This window comes from Pogona vitticeps, chromosome 15, assembly GCF_051106095.1.
Source record: "Pogona vitticeps strain Pit_001003342236 chromosome 15, PviZW2.1, whole genome shotgun sequence".
Classification (NCBI taxonomy): Eukaryota; Metazoa; Chordata; class Lepidosauria; order Squamata; family Agamidae; genus Pogona; species Pogona vitticeps.
This window is the reverse complement of record NC_135797.1, coordinates 7,814,800-7,835,120: the sequence shown is the minus strand read 5'-3', so window position 1 is coordinate 7,835,120 and position 20,321 is coordinate 7,814,800. Positions and strand designations below refer to the sequence as shown.

General features: G+C 44.5%; 1 protein-coding gene across 7 annotated transcripts in view; it reads left to right on the top strand.

Annotated features, from left to right (window-relative positions):
* The window catches only part of LOC140702815 (solute carrier family 9 member C1-like), a 117,341-nt gene extending 98,085 nt beyond the window's left edge, over window positions 1-19,256 (top strand). For 4 of the 7 annotated variants that reach the window (XM_078381983.1, XM_078381980.1, XM_078381982.1 and 1 more), the window contains 7 exons: window positions 1,751-1,868; window positions 4,185-4,246; window positions 6,610-6,727; window positions 9,329-9,390; window positions 11,048-11,165; window positions 13,298-13,359; window positions 18,985-19,256. In XM_078381983.1, coding sequence (XP_078238109.1) covers window positions 1,751-1,868; window positions 4,185-4,246; window positions 6,610-6,727; window positions 9,329-9,390; window positions 11,048-11,165; window positions 13,298-13,359; window positions 18,985-19,035 — 591 coding nt within the window. In that variant the 3' untranslated portion in view covers window positions 19,036-19,256. The remainder of the gene's footprint in view (window positions 1-1,750; window positions 1,869-4,184; window positions 4,247-6,609; window positions 6,728-9,328; window positions 9,391-11,047; window positions 11,166-13,297; window positions 13,360-18,984) is intronic. The other 3 variants (XM_078381985.1, XM_078381984.1, XM_078381986.1) reach the window with 3 other exon arrangements.
* The last annotated feature ends 1,065 nt before the right edge of the window (window positions 19,257-20,321 follow it).

Genomic DNA, 20,321 nt, shown 5'->3' with positions numbered 1-20,321 from the left:
GCTCTGCCCATGGGATCCCCTCCCTTGCCTCTTAGAAGAGCTCTGCCAGGATATGAAAAGCATGACCTATGTGAGGTTGGCACAGGTGTATTATGTAACTGTTTTTTATTGTGGTGTTACATTTATGTTGTTTAGGTCAGATGTTTCTTTAATAAAGTTAGTTAAAAAAAAACAAACTGGAGCAGGGAGGAAGATACTCTCTTTAAAATAAACAATGCCAGAGAATCCCTTGCTAACACAGCCTGGCTGACTTTGAACTCCCCCTCCCCAAACATACAAAAAAAAATCTAAAGAAATGGTGTATGCAGAGGAAATCAAGGGGGGGGGAGAGAAGGGTAGAGGCAGTAAGGGAAGTGGGATGGAGGGGCCAAGGGAATTTCAAACTGAGTGTCAAAATAACACTTCTCTCTGCATTGCAGCCCCTTTGACAGATTGGAAATCACCCCCCTTTTTTTCAGTTCTGAATGGCAGCTGAGATCCTTTGTGGTTTCTGTACTGTCTTATCATATCTCTAAATTACATGAATTACACAAAAGAAGTGAGGAAAATTTCAGTACCACTCAATTATTTTTAATGTTTCATTTCAAATGTATACTACCTGAGGAAAAAGACACACATATGTTTTTCAACTTAATATACCTGATTATGATCCATTGTCTGTTCCTATGGGGGATATTCATATACAGTGGTGCCTCGCATTACGACGTTAATTTGTTCTAGCGAAATCGCTGAAGAACAAAAACGTAATGCGAAAAGAAAAAAATCCATTGAAACGCATTAAAAGCCATTTAATGCATTCCAAAGGGCTGTAAACTCACTGTCCAGCACAGATCCTCCTTAGGGTGCCCATTTTCGGTGCCAGTGCAGCGAGGAATCCGTCCCAGAAAAAGTGGGGGGGGGCATTTTGTTTAAACCATGGCCATTTTGAAAGTGCCAATCAACTGTTGGAAAATCATCATTTTTCGAAGAATCGGTTCCCAAAGCAGGGAACCGATAATCGCAAAGTGAAATTCCCCCATAGGAAATATCGTTTTGCGATTGCAAAAGCGATCGTTAAAAAGTTCATCGTAATGCGGTTTCATCGTTAAACGGGGCAATTATAATGTGAGGCAGCACTGTTCAAATACGAATACCCCCATCTCTAGTGTGGAACTAAGGCCCTACATACTCCTCCTAAAGCAATTTTTCAACGCTGATCCCTCCAGATTCCTCCATTCCCCACCATGGCTTTTGAATTTTTTTCAGTCTGCGCTTCCATTGGTGGAACTTTTGACCAAACAAGGCTAACAGACCAGCATGCGATTAATTTCTCAGACATTCACAAAATGGCTTGGATAGGGAATTTCTGAGAGTTATCTGTATTCTCGTGGGTACCGTCCAAAATCTGCCTCTAAACATCCTTAGCCTAATCCAACCAGAAGGTGCTCTTGATGACCAGCAAATAAGCAAGCACAGCCCTCCGCCCTCCTTCTGGCGGGAGGAAAGAAAAGGGCCTTTCCCCACCAAGAACAGGTTTGATCTGATACTTCACAGAGGCAGCAAAGTAGGGTTCTGGATGTGCATCACTAGCTATACTGGATACTCTTCATGAGTATAGTTTGGGCAAGTTGGTTTTTTGGCCCATCGCTCCCTGAAGGCCTTGATCAGGATGGCCAATGGCTGTGTGGGGTTGGGAGCTGTGGGCCAAAAAAGAAAATGTACCCTTTCTCCAGATCTACATGGACTAACTCTGAACATGGTCATATTCCAGGAAAAAGGCAAGGTGCAAGGAAGCACAATCCACAACCGACCACATACAGATCCAGGCACTCGGAGGAGCGTTGGAATATTCATTCCTCAGCGGGAGGATCCTTCAAGCCGGAGCCGCGGTGAGAAATTACATAGAAACCCTAATTCTAGACAATTTATAGACATGTCGGGCTGTGTGGAAGGCAGACCTTGTGACAAACACGGTTCCCTAGAGAACGCGTGAATGCTCGGACAGAGAGTAATCAGGAGATTGGACACCCTAAAATGTGCTGAGAGAGTCCTAGAGCTCAGCTAGGCGTGTTCAACTCTCCATCTTACAAGTCTGCCCTAATAAGAACACCCTTGTACCTTTGAATATTGCTGATTCTAGAGAATTTATAGACATGCCGGGCTGTGTGGAAGGCAGACCTCACTTCCCGAATTGAACAAGAGATCTTTAATGGGTTTGAATTCCTCTACGAATTCCGTGTGGATGTGTCGTCAGCTCCACTTCAAGGCGGGCTGCTTGCCTTTTACCTTTTCATACCTGTCTTTCCCTTTCAAACACAAAATCCTTTGTGGAGTGAAGGCGAACCCAAGCCCTATTTGGGGGATTTGTTGGGCACTGATGGTGTGAGGGTTAAATGGTTAAACACGAGGAACAGTGCTAGGGTTAATCCAAAAGATTAAAATTAAAGGAACAAAAAACAAAACTGGTTTCTGTGGAACTCCCTGCCACAGAATGTGGTGGTGGTGACATCTGGCCTAGATGCCTTGAAAACCGGATGGGGCAGGATTCTGGAGGAAAATCCCATCCCAGGTATCAAGCCACGATGGGGATGTACTATCTCCAGGCTTCGAAGGAAGGCCACTCAAAATGCCAGATGTAGGAGAGGAGGGTCAGGAGACAAGGATCTCGTGTCTGAGATGCTCCCAGAGGCATCTGGTGGAATCACGGTGATATACAGGAAGCTGGACAAGATGGGCCCTTGGCCTGATCCAGGAGGGCTCTTCCTTGGTTGTTATGTTCTTACATAACTGAGATGCCCTCTGGCACCTCCTCCAGTAGTAATGGCAACTCACAAATACTTAACACAAACACAAATGTAATTCTGTGTAATATTTTGGAATGCCTTATTAGCAGCAAACAGAAAACAACTTTACATTTGTTATAAATCATATTCATATTCTGTACTTTTACCTTTGGACAAGGAAGATATTTAGAGAGTCTTTCTAGCCGGGATGAGGAAAGTAAATTAACTCTGCTGGCTTGATTGCTTTCCTGGGATCAATTGAGATCTGTTCTTCATCTGACACCTAGATCTGCCCCTTCCTGAAAAAACCATTCCCCTTCTTCTTACGGAGGGGTGGTTGAGCCTCCAAGCTTTCTTCTCCACCAGAAACGCCTTGTTTTTCCCGAGTTCAGGATAACAAAAGGTGAACACCAGGATTTCTCCCTCCCATACTTGTGTTGCTCATGGGAAACGTGACTGAGTGGTCCGGGTGGAATCCTGCAGCCATTCTTCATCTTCAAGAGACGAGAATTAAAATATCCTCCTGGCCCACTTCTGTTCCACACGGGAAATGCAACCAGAGATAACATTTCTAATTAGAGATGGAGTTATTCATATTCGTATATGCACAGGTAGACATAACGAGGGTCCGCCCCCCCCTTGTGCCTGCCCGTCCACTCACCTGCTATGGAGCAATTGGAAGGGGGCATGGAGCCCACAGCAGCAGCGGACAGGTGAGTGGACAGTCTGGCCCCAGGGGGCAGGACCCTCATGATGTTCATCTGTACGAGGCTACTCATATGTTTATATGGATACCTGGATGCCCCCATCTCTAGTTGCAATCCCATTGCTGTCTTGAATCAGGGATGCTTGTGGGATCTCTCCTGCCTTGCTTACATTGTCTCTTGGAAAGGAGTGGGATGGGATGAGGAATCCTCATAAGTATCTGAAAGCAGTCATGGTCATGGATTCATCCTGCGTGTCCCCAAGGGGGAGGGAAGTGGAAATAATAAGAAGTCTTGTCAATAGCCCTGATCTGAGTAGTAGGAGAATTAGATCTCCAATCAGATTTCTCTGGCTGTCGCTTGCCGTCTCCAGTGAAAGGGGAGATGTGTTTCAGGAATCTTCCCATATCCAAAGAGTGGAAGTCTGAGGAGGAAGAAGAGGAGGAGGAGGAGGAGGAGGAGGAGGAGAAGGACGAAGAGCCCTTGGACTCCTCAGAGGACAGACCCTTGTGGTTATGGGGTCAGACTTGAAGGTTTTCTTCCCCATTCCTTACAGATGTTTCCATCTTCCTTGAACAGTTCCTTCCCAAATTTCCCAAGGATAGTTAAACAGATTGGATGGGGGAAATCAGTATTTTCATGTTCTTTTTTTTAGTGCGTGTATATTGGGAAAGAAAAACAAATGGAATATTAAGACATTTTCCTCTTGAATTTACAGAGACCTTGAGAAGTGTTTTTTCCTCTCATTCACCCACTCCTGATTCGTTGACTGTTAATCTAGTAAGTATGTCAGCCCAATTCGGGTCTCCTGCCTTCAGGAGAATGTTAGGAGTTGCGTAAGAATTTTGCAAAATGCTGCCCTAAGAACGGAAAATAAAAGGTGGGGATGTTTTAAGAGAGGATCCACATCTTCAGTGTCTACTTGAATTTCCTTCTATGTGACACTCTGCCCATGGGATCCCCTCCCTTGCCTGTCAGAATCGTTCTGGGAGGACATGGAAAGCATGACCTATGTGAGGTTGACACACTCCTTTTTACCCATGGAGTAAAAAAATGGATCTCCGGATTGTGTCCTAAGACTAGCTACTAAGCAGCCAATGTGGTGTGGACCTGATTAATTATGAGATGGAGGGGAATATTAATTAATTAATTAATTAATTAATTAATTAATTAATTAATTAATTAATTAATTAATTAATTAATTAATTAATTAATTAATTAATTAATTAATACCCCGCCTATCTGGCCCACCGGACCACTCTAGGTAGCTTCCAAATATAAAATCAAATAATAAAACATAGACAAATACATAATAATCAAACAAGAACAGCAGTAAAGATAAAAAGGAAAAGTAGGGAAAAAAAATCAAGAGTTGGCTGGAGGGAAGGCCTGAATAAACAGCCGTGTTTTTAATTGAGTTTTAAAGGTGCCCAGCGTGGGGGCCGCGTGAATTGCCGGAGGGAGATTGTTCCAGAGGCGAGGAGCCACCGCCGGGAAGGCCCGGTTTCGTGTCTTCTCCTTCCGGGCCTCTCTCGGCGTCAAGCTCCTCAGCCTCACCTCCTGACTCGCGCGGGTGATCCGGGTAGACCTTGGTGGGAGGAGGCGTTCCGCCAAATATCGAGGTCCTAAACCGTTTAGGGCCTTATAAGTAAGCATTAAAACTTTGAAGTCGACATGGAAACAGATGGGCAGCCAATGCAATGTGGCCAGCGTTGGAGAGATGTGTTGATATTTTCTCACTCCTGTAAGGAGCCTGGCTGCCGCATTCTGCACCACCTGAAGATTCTAATGAATAAATAAATAAATAAATAAATAAATAAATAAATAAACTAGAACACAATGATGCATCGATTTAATGTAATTTAAAACATTATTAATGCTCACCCTGAGGATGATGGTGGCACCGGTTTATTATGTAATTGTATTTTATTGTGGTGTTAGATTTATGTTGTTTAGGTCAGATGTTTGTTTAATAAATTTCTTTTAAAACAAACTGGAGGAGGGAGGGAAGATACTCTCTTTAAAATAAACAATGCCAGAGAATCCCTTGCTAACACAGCCTGGCTGACTTTGAACCCCCCCCCCACAAACATACAAAAAAAAAGAAATCTAAAGAAATGGTGTATGCAGGGGAAATGAAGGGTGGGTGACGGAAAGGTAGAGGCAGTAAGGGAAGTGGGATGGATTGGCCAAGGGAATCTCAAACTGAGTGTCAAAATAACACTTCTGTCTGGGTTGTAGACCCTTCGAGAGATTGGAAATCCCCCCCAACCCAATTTTTGTCAATTCTGAATGGCTGCTAACGGCCCTCCTGGTTTCTGTACTGTTTTAGCATATCGCTAACCATTACGAATTACACAAAAGAAGTGAGGAATATTGCAGTGCCACTCAATTTTTTTTGTATGTTTTATTTCAAATGTATACTATCTGAGGAAAAAGAAATGTCTGTCTTTCAACTTAATATACCTGATTATGATCCATTGTCTGAATCTGTGGGTGGGGTTATTCATATACAAACACGAATACCCCCATCTCTAGTGTGGACCTAAGGCCCTACGTACTCCTCCTAAAGCAATTTTTAAACCATGATCCCTCCAGATTCCCCCATTCCCCATTTTGGCTTTTGAATTTTTTTCAGTCTGGTCTTCCATTGGTGGAACCTTTGACCAAACAAGGCTAACAGACCAGCGTGCGATTAATTTCTCAGACATTCACAAAATGGCTTGGATAGGGAATTTCTGAGAGTTATCTGTATTCTCGTGGGTACCGTCCAAAATCTGCCTCTAAACGTCTTTAGCCTAATCCAACCAGAAAGTGCTCTTGATGACCAGCAAATAAGCAAGCACAGCCCTCAGCCCTCCTTCTGGCGGGAGGAAAGAAAAGGGCCTTTCCCCACCAAGAGTAGGTTGGTTCTGATCCTTCACAGAGGCAGCAAAGTAGATTTCTGGATGTGCATCACTAGCTATACTGGATACTCTTCATGAGTATAGTTTGGGCAAGTTCGTTTTTTGGCCCGTCGCTCCCTGAAGGCCTTGATCAGGATGGCCAATGGCTGTGTGGGGTTGGGAGCTGTGGGCCAAAAAAGAAAACGTACCCTTTCTCCAGATCTACATGGACTAACTCTGAACATGGTCATATTCCAGGAAAAAGGCAAGGTGCAAACAAGCACAATCCACAACCGACCACATACTGATGCAGGGACTTGGAGGAGCGTTGGAATATTCAGTCCTCAGCGGGAGGATCCTTCAAGCCGGAGCCGCGGTGAGAAATTACATGGAAACCCTAATTCTAGAGAATTTATAGACATGCCGGGCTGTGTGGAAGGAAGACCTCACTTCCCAAATTGAACAATAGCCCTTTAATGGGTTTTAATTCATCTACGAATTTGGTGTGGATGTGTCGTCAGCGCCATTTCAAGGCGGGCTGCTTGCCTTTTACCTTTTTAAAGCTCTCTTTGGATTGAAGGGGAACCCAAGCCGATTTGGGGGATTTGCTGGGCACCGATGGTGTGAGGTTTAATGTTGGAACACCAGGAACAGTGCTTGGGTTAATCCAAAAAATAAATATTAAAGGGAAAAAAAAGAGAACTGCTTTCACTTAATATAACGGATCATTGTAATTCAGTTTCCTTACATGCCAACAGTGCAGGGATCTTATGGACCTCCAGCGGGCAAAACAACATAAAATTCATCTGCCTTCATTTCATAGAGAGAGTGGATTCCTGACAGGTCAAACAGATCTTTCCAGTGGAGAAAAAGAAATTAGGGTGTTGGAAGTAAAGAGAAAAGAGCTCCCCATCTGACCCTGGGGGCTGACTGACAAAGCTCCTGGGTGCCTCCTAGACCAAGGCATTTTGACCAGGTGCAGAGCGACTCAAAGGATGCCTGGGTGGGGGCCCCTCCCTTCTGAGGAAAGGCTACACCGTTTGCGGCTCTATAGTCTAGAGAAAAGGCGCCGGAGGGGGGAACATGATCGAGACGTATGACATTATGCATCAGTTAGAGAAGGTGAATAGAGGGAAGCTCTTTCCCCCCTCATGCAATACCAGAACCAGGGGGAATCCACCCCAAATGAGTGTTGGGAGAGTGAGAAGAGACAAAAGAAAATATCTCTTCATCCAGCGTGTTGTTAGTCTGTGGAACTCCTTGCCACAGCATGTGGTGGTGGTGGCATCTGGCGTAGATGCCTTGAAAACCGGATGGGTAGGATTCTGGAAGAAAATCCCATCCTAGGGGACAAGCCACGATGGGGATGTGCAATCTCCAGGCTTCGAAGGAAGGCCCGTCCAAATGTCAAATGTGGGGAGGGGGATCAGGAGACAAGGATCTTGTGTCTCAGGTGCTCCCAGAGGCATCTGGCAGAACCACGGTGAGATACAGGAAGCTGGACGAGATGAGCCCTTGGCCTGATCCAGCAGGGCTCTTCCCATGTTCATACATTCTCATGTAACTCAGATGCCCTCTGGCACCTCCTCCTGGAGTTACAGCAAGTGACAAATACTTAACACAAAAACAAATGGTATTCTGTGTAATGTTTTGTAATGCCTTATTAGCAGCAAGAAAACTGAAACAATTTTATATTTCTTATAAATCATATGGATATTCGGTAACTTTATCTTTAGACAAGGAAGATTTTTAGAGAGTCTTTGTAGCCGGGATGAGGAGAGTAAATTAACTCTGCTGGCTTGATTGCTTTCCTGGGATCAATTGAGATCTGCTCTTCATCTGACACCTAGATCTGCCCCTTCCTGAAAAACCATTCCCCTTCTCCTTACGGAGGGGTGGTTGAGCCTCCAAGCTTTCTTCCCCACCAGGAACGCCTTGTTACTCCCAAGTTCAGGATAAAAGCAGGCGAACGATGGGATTTCTCCCTCCCATACTTGTGTTGGTCATGGGAAACGTGACTGAGTGGTCCTGGTGGAATCCTGTGGCCATTCTCCATCTTTCAGGTTCTGAATAAGAATAAAATATCTCCCTCGGCCACTTCTGTTCCACATGGAAAACGGAACCAGAGATAACATTTGTAATTAGAGATGGGGGTATTCGTATTCGTATACAAACAGGTAGACATAACGAGGGTCCGCCCCCCTTGTGCCTGCCCGTTCACTCACCTGCTCTGGAGCAATTGGAAGGGACGGTGGATCCCGCAACAGCAATGGACAGGTGAATGGACAGTCTGGCCCCCGGGGGCCGGACCCTCATGATGTCCACCTGTGCGGGGCTATTCTTATTTCTATATGGATACCTGGATGCCCCCATCTCTAGTTGCAATCCCATTGCTGTCTTGAATCAGGGATGGTTGTGGGATCTCTCCTGCCTTGCTTACATTTTCTCTTGGAAAAGGAGTGGGATGGGATGAGGAATCCTCGTGGTATCTGAGGTCAGTCATGGTCGTGGATTCATCCTGCGTGTCCCCAAGGGGGAGGGAAGTGGAAATAATAAGAAGTCTCACCAATACCCCTGATCTGAGTACTAGGAGAATTAGATCTCCAATCAGAAAGAGCAGCAGGATTTCTCTGCTTGTCGCTTGCCGTCTCCGGTGAAAGGTGAGATGTGTTTCAGGAACCTTCCCATATCCAAGGAGTGGAAGTCTGAGGAGGAGGAGGAGGAGGCGGAGAAGGAAGGGCCCTTGGACTCCTCAGAGGACAGACCCTGGTGGTTATGGGGTCAGGCTTGGAGGTTTTCTTCTCCATTCCTTACAGAAGTTTCCATCTTCCTTAAACAGTTCCTTCCCAAATTTCTCAATGATAGTTAAACAGGTTGGATAGGGTAAATCAGTATTTTCATGTTCTTTTTTAAGTGCGTGTATATTGGGAAAGAAAAACAAATGAAATATTAAAACATTTTCCTCTTGAATTTACAGAGACCTTGAGAAGTGTTCTTTCCTCACATTCACCCTTTCCTGATTCGGTCACTGTTGATCTCGTAAGTATGTCAGCCTCATTAGGGTCTTGTGTTTTCAGCAGAAAGTTAGGAGTTGCGTAAGAATTTTACAGTATTCTGGCCTAAGAATGGCAAATACAACGAGGAGATGTTTTAAGAGAGGATCCACGTCTTCAGTGTCTATTTCGATTTCCTTCTATGTGATGCTCTGCCCATGGGATCCCCTTAAAGTGCTCTGCCAGCACATGGAAAGCCTCACCTATGTGAGGTTAACACACACCTTTTTACCCATGGAGTATACAAATGGATTTCCAGATTGTGTCCTACGACTGTAGCTACTCAGCACCGAATGGGGTTGGATCTGATTAACTACGAGATGGAGGAAAATAGACTAGAACAAAATGCTGAATGGTCTGAATGAAATTTAAAACTTTATTACTGCTCACCCTGAGGATGAGGGTGGCAGAGGTGTATTATGTAATTGTATTTTATTGTGGTGTTAGATTTATGTTATTTAGGTGAGATGTTTCTTTATTAAAGTTAGTAAAAAAAAAAAACTGGAGGAGGGATGGTATTCTCTTAAAAAAAAACAATGCCAGAGAATCCCTTGCTATCACAGCCTGGCTGACTTTGAAACCCCCCCCCCAACATACGAAAAAAGAAATCTAAGGAAATGGTGTATGAAAGGGAAATGGGGGGGGGTGACGGAAAGGTAGAGGCAGTAAGGGACGTGGGATGGAGCGGCCACGGGAATTTCAAACTTAGTGTCGAAATAACTCGGCTCTCTGGGTTGCAGTCCCTTCGATAGATTGGAAATCCCACCCCCCCAATTTTTGTCAATTCTGAATGGTTGCTAACGGCTCTCCTGGTTTCTATACTATCTTAGCGTATCTCTAAACATTACGAATTACACAAAAGAATTGAGGAAAATTTCAGTCCTACTCAATTTTTTGGGTATGTTTCATTTCAAATGAAGGAAATGAAGGAAAAAGACACACATCTGTCTTTCAACTTACTATACCTGAGTATGATCCATTGTCTCTACCTTTGCGGGGGGGGGGTATTTGTATACGAATGTGAAAACCCCCCTCTCTAGTGTGGGCCTAAGGCCCTACGTACCCCTCCTAAGACAATTTTTCAACCCTGACCCCTCCAGATTCCTCCATTCCCCATTTCGGCTTTTGAATTTTTTTCAGTCTGCGCTTCCATTAGTGGAACTTTTGACCAAACAAGGCTAACAGACCAGCGTGCGATTAATTTCTCAGACACTCACAAAATGGCTTGGATAGGGAATTTCTGAGAGTTATCTGTATTCTTGTGGGTAACGTCCAAAATCTGCCTCTAAACGTCTTTAGCCTAATCCAACCAGAAAGTGCTCTCGGTGACCAGCAAATAAGCAAGCACTGCCCTCAGCCCTCCTTCTGGCGGGAGGAAAGAAAAGGGCCTTTCCCCACCAAGAATAGGTTGGGTCTGATCCTTCACAGAGGCAGCAAAGTAGATTTCTGGATGTGCATCACTAGCTATACTGGATACTCTTCATGAGTATAGTTTGGGCAAGTTCGTTTTTTGGCCCGTCGCTCCCTCAAGGCCTTGATCAGGATGGCCAATGGCTGTGTGGGGTTGGGAGCTGTGGGCCAAAAAAAATAGCACCATCTTTCCAGATCTATATGGACTAACTTTTAAAACGGTAATATTTCAGGAACAAAGCAATGTGGGAACGAGCACAATTGCAGTGAGACCATCTCCCGATCCTGTTGCTGGGCCGAGCACTGGCGTATTCAGTCCTCTGGGGCAGGATCATTCAAGCCAGAGGCATGGTGAGAAATTATATGTAAACCCTAATTCTAGAGAGGTTATATGAATGCATGGCTGTGTGGAAGGCAGGCCTTGTCATCCCCAAGATCTCCTAAAAGATACTTTACGGCTGAACAGAGAGGGTCCGGGCATAAGCGCAGTCCTAATTAAGCTGAGTCGAGTCCCGGTAACCCAGCAAGGCAGCTACACTTACCCTTTCCGCAAGTCTGTTCTAATAACCAATTAAAAGAGAAAAAACAAAAAATAAAAATCATCAGTTGTGGAGTCTGCCAAGACAAACAAAACTCAGGCAAAAAAAGGACTTTGGTAGCACACTCTGTGGCCCTTTACCATCTGGCTCTGCAGATTTGTTGTTCAAGAGACCAAACTTAGGATTTTAAGAGTTATTGTTTTATTAGAAAAATTAAGTATTTTAGAGATATTCCATTTGTTGCGAAAGCATAGCATAAAGTACATTTCCATAAAGTATAGCAATTAGAATCTTAACAAATTCCAGCTAGCAAAAATAAAATGAAAAAACTCTTTAAAAAACTGCTTAGAAGGTAGGCCAGGCATAGCCCCCCCTTCTTCTATGCCTTCTCTGGACCACATCTTAGCATAACACTAAAAACTAGCATCTGGAACTCAAAACTCCATTCTAGTTCTCAGTCCTAAAATCAGTACCAAAATCAGCCTTTCTCTCTGTCTCCATTCTCCACTGTCTTCCTTACTGGGACCTCCCTTCTTCTTCTTCACTCTTCTCAGACGCTAATCAATCAGCGTAAAGGGCTGTCTCTTCTCGCCACACCTCCAATTCCCACGAGAAGTACAGGGGTTGTATTCGCGAAGGCTTTCACGGCCCGGATCTATTTATTTATTTATTTATTTGATTTGATTTTTACCCCGCCCCTCTAGACCATGTCTACTCTAATGGTTGTTGTGGGTTTTTTGGTTTCTTTGGCCGTGTTCTGAAGGTCCTTCAACTTTCAGAACATGGCCAAAGAGCACCCAAAACCCACAACAACCAGTACAGGGTTTGTTGTCCCTCGTCTTGGTGTTGTGTCTTGGTTCCTTATCGTCTCAGGCCAAGGCTGCTACTTGGAATTTTCCATCCGGCTCGAGGAGAAAACTTCCTCGGAGCATCCAGTCATGCTAACACAGAACCAGTATGGATCCTTCTACAATATTCCATGACTACAAATCCCATTCATAATTCACAGTTTTAACCTTAATAATCTATACCGTGACAGACCTCACTTCACAAATGAATTACAAATTGAATTACAAATGAATTCACAAATTTTTAATTAGAGATGGGGGTATTCGTGTTCGTATACGCACAGGTAGACATAACGAGGGTCCGCCCCCCCTTGTGCCTGCCCGTCCACTCACCTGCTCTGGAGCAATTGGAAGGGGGCATGGAGCCCGCAGAAGCAGCGGACAGGTGAGTCGACGGTCTGGCCCCCGGGGGCCGGACCCTCAAGACGTTCACCTGTGTGGGGGAAGTCTTATTTTTATATGGATACCGGCATGCCCCCATCTCTAGTTGCAATCCCATTGCTCTCTTGAATCAGGGATGGTTGTGGGATCTCTCCTGCCTTGCTTACCTTCTCTCTTGGAAAAGGAGTGGGATGGGATGAGGAATCCTCGTGGTATCTGAGATCAGTCGTGGTCGTGGATCCATCCTGCGTGTCCCCAAGGGGGAGGGAAGTGGAAATAAGAAGTCTCGCCAATACCCCTGATCTGAATAGTAGGAGAATTAGATCTCCAATCAGAAAGAGCAGCAGGATTTCTCTGCCTGTCGCTTGCTGTCTCTCGTGAAAGGGGAGATGTGTTTCTGGAACCTTCCCATATCCAAGGAGTGGAAGTCTGAGGAGGAGGAGGAGGAGGAGGAGGAGGAGGAGGCGGAGAAGGAAGGGCCCTTGGACTCCTCAGAGGACAGACCCTGGTGGTTATGGGGTCAGGCTTGGAGGTTTTCTTCTCCATTCCTTACAGAAGTTTCCATCTTCCTTAAACAGTTCCTTCCCAAATTTCTCAATGATAGTTAAACAGATTGGATAGAATAAATCAGTTTTTCATATTCTTTTCAAGTGGGGGATACTTTGGGGGCAAAAAACAAATAAAATATTAAAACATTTTCCTCTTGAATCTACAGGGACCTTGGGAAGTGTTGTTTCCTCACATTCACCCTCTCCTGATTCAGTCACTGTTGATCTAGTAAGTATGTCCGCCCAATTCGGGTCTTATGTCTTCAGAAGAATGTTAGGAGTTGTGTAAGAATTTTACAGTATTCTGCCCTAAGAACAGTGAATACAAGGAGGGTATGTTTTAAAAGAGGATCCACGTCTTCAGTGTCTACTTGAATTTCCCTCTATGTGATACTCTGCCCATGGGATCCCTTCCCTTGCCTGTTAGAAGCGCTCTGCCAGCACATGGAAAGCATCACCTATGTGAAGTTGACACACACCTTTTTACCCATGGAGTAAACAAATGGATCTCCAGATTGTGTCCTAAGACTGTAGCTACTAAGCACCCAATGTGGTTGGGCCTGATTAACTATGAGATGGAGGAAAATAGACTCGAACACAATGCCAGAAATAGTGAGGACCTCACACATACCAATGGTTGCTTGGTTCTGTTGCGCCTTTCACACATTTTCTTCTGCAAAGTATTGTTCCGTAGAATCTGCCTTAATCCCTTTCAGTTCATCTCTTTCTGCCACTCTGGACACACCTGGCCTGCTCTTGCAGGGAGCTATTTTCTCCTCCTTTCCCTCCTTGTCGCTCCCTCGCCCATTATCTTTCCTCATGGTCTTCTTTAGCTCATTGTGCCTTTGAAGGAGAAGGAAGAGAAACCAAGCAGACTTTGTGTATCACATTCCATTCACCTGCCATGCACCTGGAGCAATTAACAGGACGATAGCGTTCCGGTCGACATATGCTCTAGACGTTCTCTGTGTCCCTTCTCAGCCTTTGAAGGCCTTAAGGGCTGGCCAGAGGCCTCCCTGCTCCTCCGCCTCTTCTCACGGCCTGGTCTCCATCAATCCCGAAACTGGAACCATCTGATGGTTGTTGTGGGTTTTTCGGGCTCTTTGGCCGTATTCTGAAGGTCGTTCTTCCTAACGTTTCATCAGGGTCTGTGGCCGGCATCTTCAGAAGACAGCACTCTGTGCTCTGGTGTGGTTGGCTTGGGAGTGCAGTATTTATGGCTGTCAGATAGGCTTTTGTCTTCCCCCCCCCCGTAGATGGGTGATTAGTGTGTCTTGTTGTGGGTGTATTGTTGTGATAAGGAGGAGAGTTTATCTGTCACTGTGATTGATGTGTGTCATTAGATGGTGTTTTGTGCATAGTGATCTCCGGTCCTTGTGGCTGGGTAGAGTTCGTTCACCTTTTGCACGCTGTATTTTTCAGAGCTGGGAGCCAAGTTTTGTTGAGTTTCAAACTTTCCTCTTTTGTGTTGAAGTTCTGCTGGTGCTTGTGGATTTCAATGGCTTCCCTGTGCAGTCTGATGTAATGATTGCTGGTGTTGTCCAGTATTTCAGTATTTTGAAATAGAATCTCATGTCCAGTTTGTTTTAGGGCATGTTCAGCTACTGCAGATTTTTCTGGTTGTTTTAGTCTGCAGTCTCTCTCATGTTCGTTGATACTGGTGTGGATGCTTCGTTTTGTGGTTCCAATATATACCTGGCCACAACTGCAAGGTATCCGGTACACACCTGCAGTGGTGAGGGGGTCCCTTCTGTCCTTTGCTGACTGTAACATTTCTTGTATTTTTGTGGTTGGCTTGAATACTGTTTGTAGGTTGTGTTTTTTTCAAAAGTTTCCCCATACGTTCCGTGACCCCTTTGATGTATGGCAGAAATACTTTATTTTTGGTTGGCTGTTTTTCTTCTTCAGTTCAGTGTTGTTTTCTTGGTTTGACGGCTCTTGTGATTTCATTTTTGGAGTAGACATTTGCCTGTTGGGCCCAATTCAGATAGTTGAGTTCAGTGCTGAGGAACTGAGCTTCACAGTTCCGATTAGCATGGTCTACCAGTGTTTTGATTCTGCCTCTTTTTTTGCTGTGGGTGGTGATTGGAGTTTTTGTGTAGGTACCGGTCTGTGTGGGTGGGTTTTCTGTAGACCTTGTGTCCCAGTCGGAGGTCAGTTTTGCATAGGACCATGACATCTAGGAACGGGAGTTGACCCTCTGTATCTTTTTCCATGGTGAATTGTATATTTGGGTGGATGCTGTTGAGATGGATGAGAAATTCTTCCAATTTTTCTTCACCGTGACTCCAAATTGCTAAGGTGTCATCCACATATTGGACAATGCCTACAAAGAGTATTCAAGCCCACCACAAAAATACAACAAATGTTTCGGTTGTATTACCTGTTGAGAGTTATGGGAACTTGTTTGAATTCCTCAAAAATGCGCAGCAAGAAGTGCCAGCCGGTTGGGCAGAATTAGCTGGAAGTTCCCCTTTTTAGTAACCGCCCCTCACCAAACACCAGCGCATAGAAATAATACTCAGGAGGCTGTTTTTTTGTATTAAATAAAGAACTCTATATTGTACTCACATGGGTAAGCATTCTTAAAGGTTTTCAGCTTCATACAGAAAGAAGAAACGTCAAGGTATCTAGGCTCAGAGAGCCAACTGTGGAAATGTTACATCTTGAAGTGTGTGCAAGAGAGAGAGAGAGAGAGACATGTTCTGAAGAGGCCCAAGGCCACAGAGACTGGCAAAACGTTAGGAAGAACAACCTTCAGAACACGGCCAAAGAGCCCGAAAAACCCACAACAACCATCAGATCCCGGCCGTGAAAGCCTTCGCGAATACATTGAAACCATCTGCTCTGAGGCCTCTTCATTTCCGCTTCCCCGTTTCTCCACTCCACCATCTCCCACCTCTCGGCTTTTTCTGCTCTCACTTGATAAGTTGGCTACTCTTGTGCCCTCATCTAACCTGCCAGTCTCTTAATTCCCTTTTGTCAGCTTTTGACCCCTCTGCTCCAAATTGATCTACGATCCTCAAAAGTTGTCAGTGACCTTAAAGATTTTTCTATTCAGTTGCTTCTCACCTTTAACTTTCTGTCCCCTTTAGCAGGTGCCCCTTGCTCTTTAATTCCTTTGGACTGGGTGTCGTTCTCTTCCGAGCTTTTCTCCCCGTTCTTCTGTGAGGTGAATCTCTCCTTTCGCAGGGACTTTCTTGTCTGTCTGCTCCTCTGTCCCTAGGCGTTCGTCCTCAGCTTTCAGTACCACTTGTCGGCTGATGACACCAAAGCTCTTGAACTCTATCCCAGGATTTTCTCCTCTATCCGGTATGTCTTGTTGCCTGCACCATATTTCCACTTAATTGAGCACATGCAGGACCGACTCCTTTAACTTTCGTCACAAGTGATTCTCTTCTCAGGTGGCTTGGCTTGAAGTACACGTTTTTAATATATTGGTTGAATTCTTTTTAAATATTGCAATATTTTGATTTTTTTTGTTTGGCTTTTAATATTGTTTCTTCTCGTACTGTAAGTCTCCTTGGATCTTTTTTAGGAAAAAGGTAGCAGAAAATATAGGACATAGATAAATTCGTAATTAATTAATTAACTAACTAACTAACTATAACTCTCTGCTTGATCCCCCAGGCCAGTCTATTGCCAATTCATTCATATCCCTGCTTTGCAACACTGCTAAGATCCAAGAAATCAAAAAGAAATGTAAAGCTACGTTGTTGCTGTCATGTGCCATCAATTTGCTTCTGACTTTGGGCGGCTCTATAAATGAGCAGTCTCCCAAATGCCCTGTCCTCAACCGCTCAGCTCCAGCACACTCAAGCCTGTGGCTTCTTTTAGAGAGTGAGACCATCTCAGTTTGGGACATCCTCTTTTCCTGCCTTCCACCTTTCCTAGCACTGTGATCTTTTCCAGAGAACTCTGCCTTCTCATGATGTGCCCAAAGAAGGACAGCCTCAATGTATTGTTGAAGGCTTTCATGGCCGGGATCCGATGGTTATTGGAGATTTTTCGGGCTGTTTGGCCATGTTCCGGAGGTTTTTCTTCCTAATGTTTCTCCAGTCTCTGTGGCCGGCATCTTTGGAGGAGAGGAGCTAGAACTCTGTCCATGTTCTGGTTCTATCAGAGTTCTAGCTCTTGTCCTCTGAAGATGCCGGCCACAGAGACTGGCGAAACATTAGGAAGAAAAACCTCCGGAACGTGGCCAGACAGCCCCCAAAACTTCCAACAACCAAGGACAGCCTCCGCTTCAGCATTTTAGCCTCCAGAGATAGTTTATTTATTTATTTATTCTATTTATATCCTCCCTCTCTGGTCGATTTGACCACTCTAGGCGGCTAAGTTCAAGCTTGTTTTGCTCAAGGACCCGCTTGTTTGTATTTCTGGTAAAGTCTGCAAAGCTCTTTGGCAGCACATTTCAAATGAATCAGTTTTTTCGTTTGTTTAAACTGTCCAGTTTTCACAACCATACAGGGTGATTGAAAATGCAAGGGTGTGGATGCCCTTGGTCTTGGTTTCCGATGACACCTCCTGACCCTTTCTCAACTTTGGCAGCTGGCAGCCTCTCCCCGTCTCCTTGCTAGACCACAAAGGGACACTTGATAGGACAAATTCTTTGCCAAGCTCAATCAAGGAGCAGAGACAGCCGCAAGAACCGAGCATCAGTTCAGTGGTAGCTAGAGATGGGCATGAATCTCAGTTCGGAGGTTTGTATGCATGGCTCCCCCAGGTGCCACGCGTTGCCTTTGCCCACCTCCTGGCCGGACCCCCCATGCGCCAGCTGGCACATGCTCTGCTCCTCTGGCTGTTCAACCGGTCCCTGGCAGGAGCAGAGATTTGCCTGTCCTGCCTCCTTGTCTGAATGGTCAACAGCTGAGGAGGAGAAGGACAGGAGCTGGCTGGTGAATGGGAGATCATGGGGGGGGGATGCCTATGAACCAGTACAAACCTCTGAAACGGGGTTTGTGCCCATCTCAAGCTGGAACCTCGTTTTCCACTATTTAATAAATAGCCTGTCATTTCCAGGTGGCTCCCGGTATGGTGTAGCGGATAGAATGACGCCTTAGGACTCTGGAGGCCTGGGTCTGAAACGCGGCCTAGCTATGGGACCTCCCTGGGGGTGTGTGGACTTGGTGAAAGGGCTCCTTAAACATCTCGCCTACTTTGAAAGCCCTATTAGGGCAGCTACAGATCACTTCCAGCTTGACAGCACATTGTCAGCTAACTAGTTCCATACTCTTGATACCCTTCGTATCCATCGATGGCATGGCAAGTGCAACTGGGTGGTGGGAGAGAATCATGTTCACTTTCAACCTCCTTCTGACACAAGAATAGCGCTTCTTTAGAAGTGGAATTTCCTGCTTTGCTTTCTTTAAACAGAGGGCTCTTTCTTGCAGAAACTCAGCTCAATCAGTTTACCAGGGAGTGAAAGGGATCATCCGCGTCCTCCAGTTCTAGTGGCTTCCTGACACCTCAAACACGCTTGTTGTTTGTAAGCTCGCTGCTCCAAAAATGTCATTGGCCTCCTAGAACATGCCCACCGCTGTTGTCACTGCTGTCTGCTTCCTGGTCCCCAACCTTGGGCCTCCAGATGTTCTTGGACTACAACTCCCAGAAGCCTTCACCACCACCTCTGCTGGCCAGGATTTCTGGGAGTCGAAGTCCAAGAACATCTGGAGGCCCCAAGGTTGGGGACCACTGCATTCATTGGCAGACTTCATCGGCTTTAGCCACCTTTTATAAAACTGAGGCTAATTTTTTTATTTTTATTCTGGGTGAAGTTGTGATGGATGGTTCTTCTTGCCACCTACAGCTTGTGCTTAACCATGTTCAAATCATTTGTTTCTCCCTTAAACAGGACGAATGGTTTGCCCAAAGGGCCAAGAAGAAAAAAGATTCAAATGTGTGAAAAGTTTAACAAGACCACTCAGCATGCAACAATCGAGCAGTCTCCAGATATGTACTTTGTGATCTTCAAGCATGCCGGCAAGAAACAGAGGAAGGATTCTGCAGCCTTTCACATTGTTTAATCTTCCAGTTTTTAACAAAAGCCACTGGCAATGGTGCGGCTAAAAAATATTGTAAATAAATAAATTGTAAATAAATAAAAGAAAAAATTGCTTACCTGTAGATGTTGTTTAAAATTAACTTTTTTTCTTTGCCACCTATCAATAGCCCATCCCCACTTATTAATAAAACTGACCTGAAGAATTAAAATAGTTTCCCCAAAGTTCATGACACCAGTGTTTTCAAAATTGCAAGATCTCAAAATCATTTAAAAGAATGATCAGCTTGTTGAAGGTTGAACAATAAATTGTGATTTATTTATTTATTTTTTGATCATAGAATAAATTTGATTAATCTTCTTGTGTATTCATCTCTTTTGTCCTTTTCCTCTTCTGTCGTGAATGACGGGCAAGAGAAATTCTAGTCCTGATTTGCAACACACTGCAGCTTCCTGGTTTCGTCCAAATATATAAAAAAATCACCTCTACAAACCTCTGATCTTAACTTGTACAAGATACATATAGTCACAGTTTTGTAAATTAACTATATGTATCTATTTTATATTGATGTAGTTTTACTGGTCTTTGGCTGTAATAAAGTACAAGCTGTCAAATTTATTTTCCCAGTTTCTGGAAAAAACATGGATCCATTCTTGAATGCAATATCCCAAGTACTTGATGAGGACACCCAAATACAGCCGTTAAATTAGCCATATTTTGCTCCTGTGTATTTTGAGAAGAACGCTGGTTTCAGGGCCAATTACACTACATTTCCCACAGAATAAAATCAAGGTTACAGCTAGATGGTGACATTCGAGCTGCAGTCTTCCCAGCCATCCTTTCTGTGTTCCAGAAGGGTTTTCCCCACAAAAATCTACAGCCAGTTCAGAAATGAGCAGACAAAAACCCTGAGTAGGTGCACTGACACTCTGTTACCCCATATGAGGAAAATATGCCTGAAAGCTAAGTAAGTACTCTGGTTTGATGAATCAAACTGTATTTATTTTTGTTAAATACTTTTTTGATAAAAACCACCAGTTACCATATATAATCCAGTATAAGCCTAGTTTTTCAGCCCATTTTTTATGCTGAAAAAGCACCCCCCCTCTCGGCTTGTACTTGAGTCAGTGTCAAAATTACATGTTCTCCTTCTGCAGTGCTGGTGTTCTCCGGACTCCCCCGCTCATCT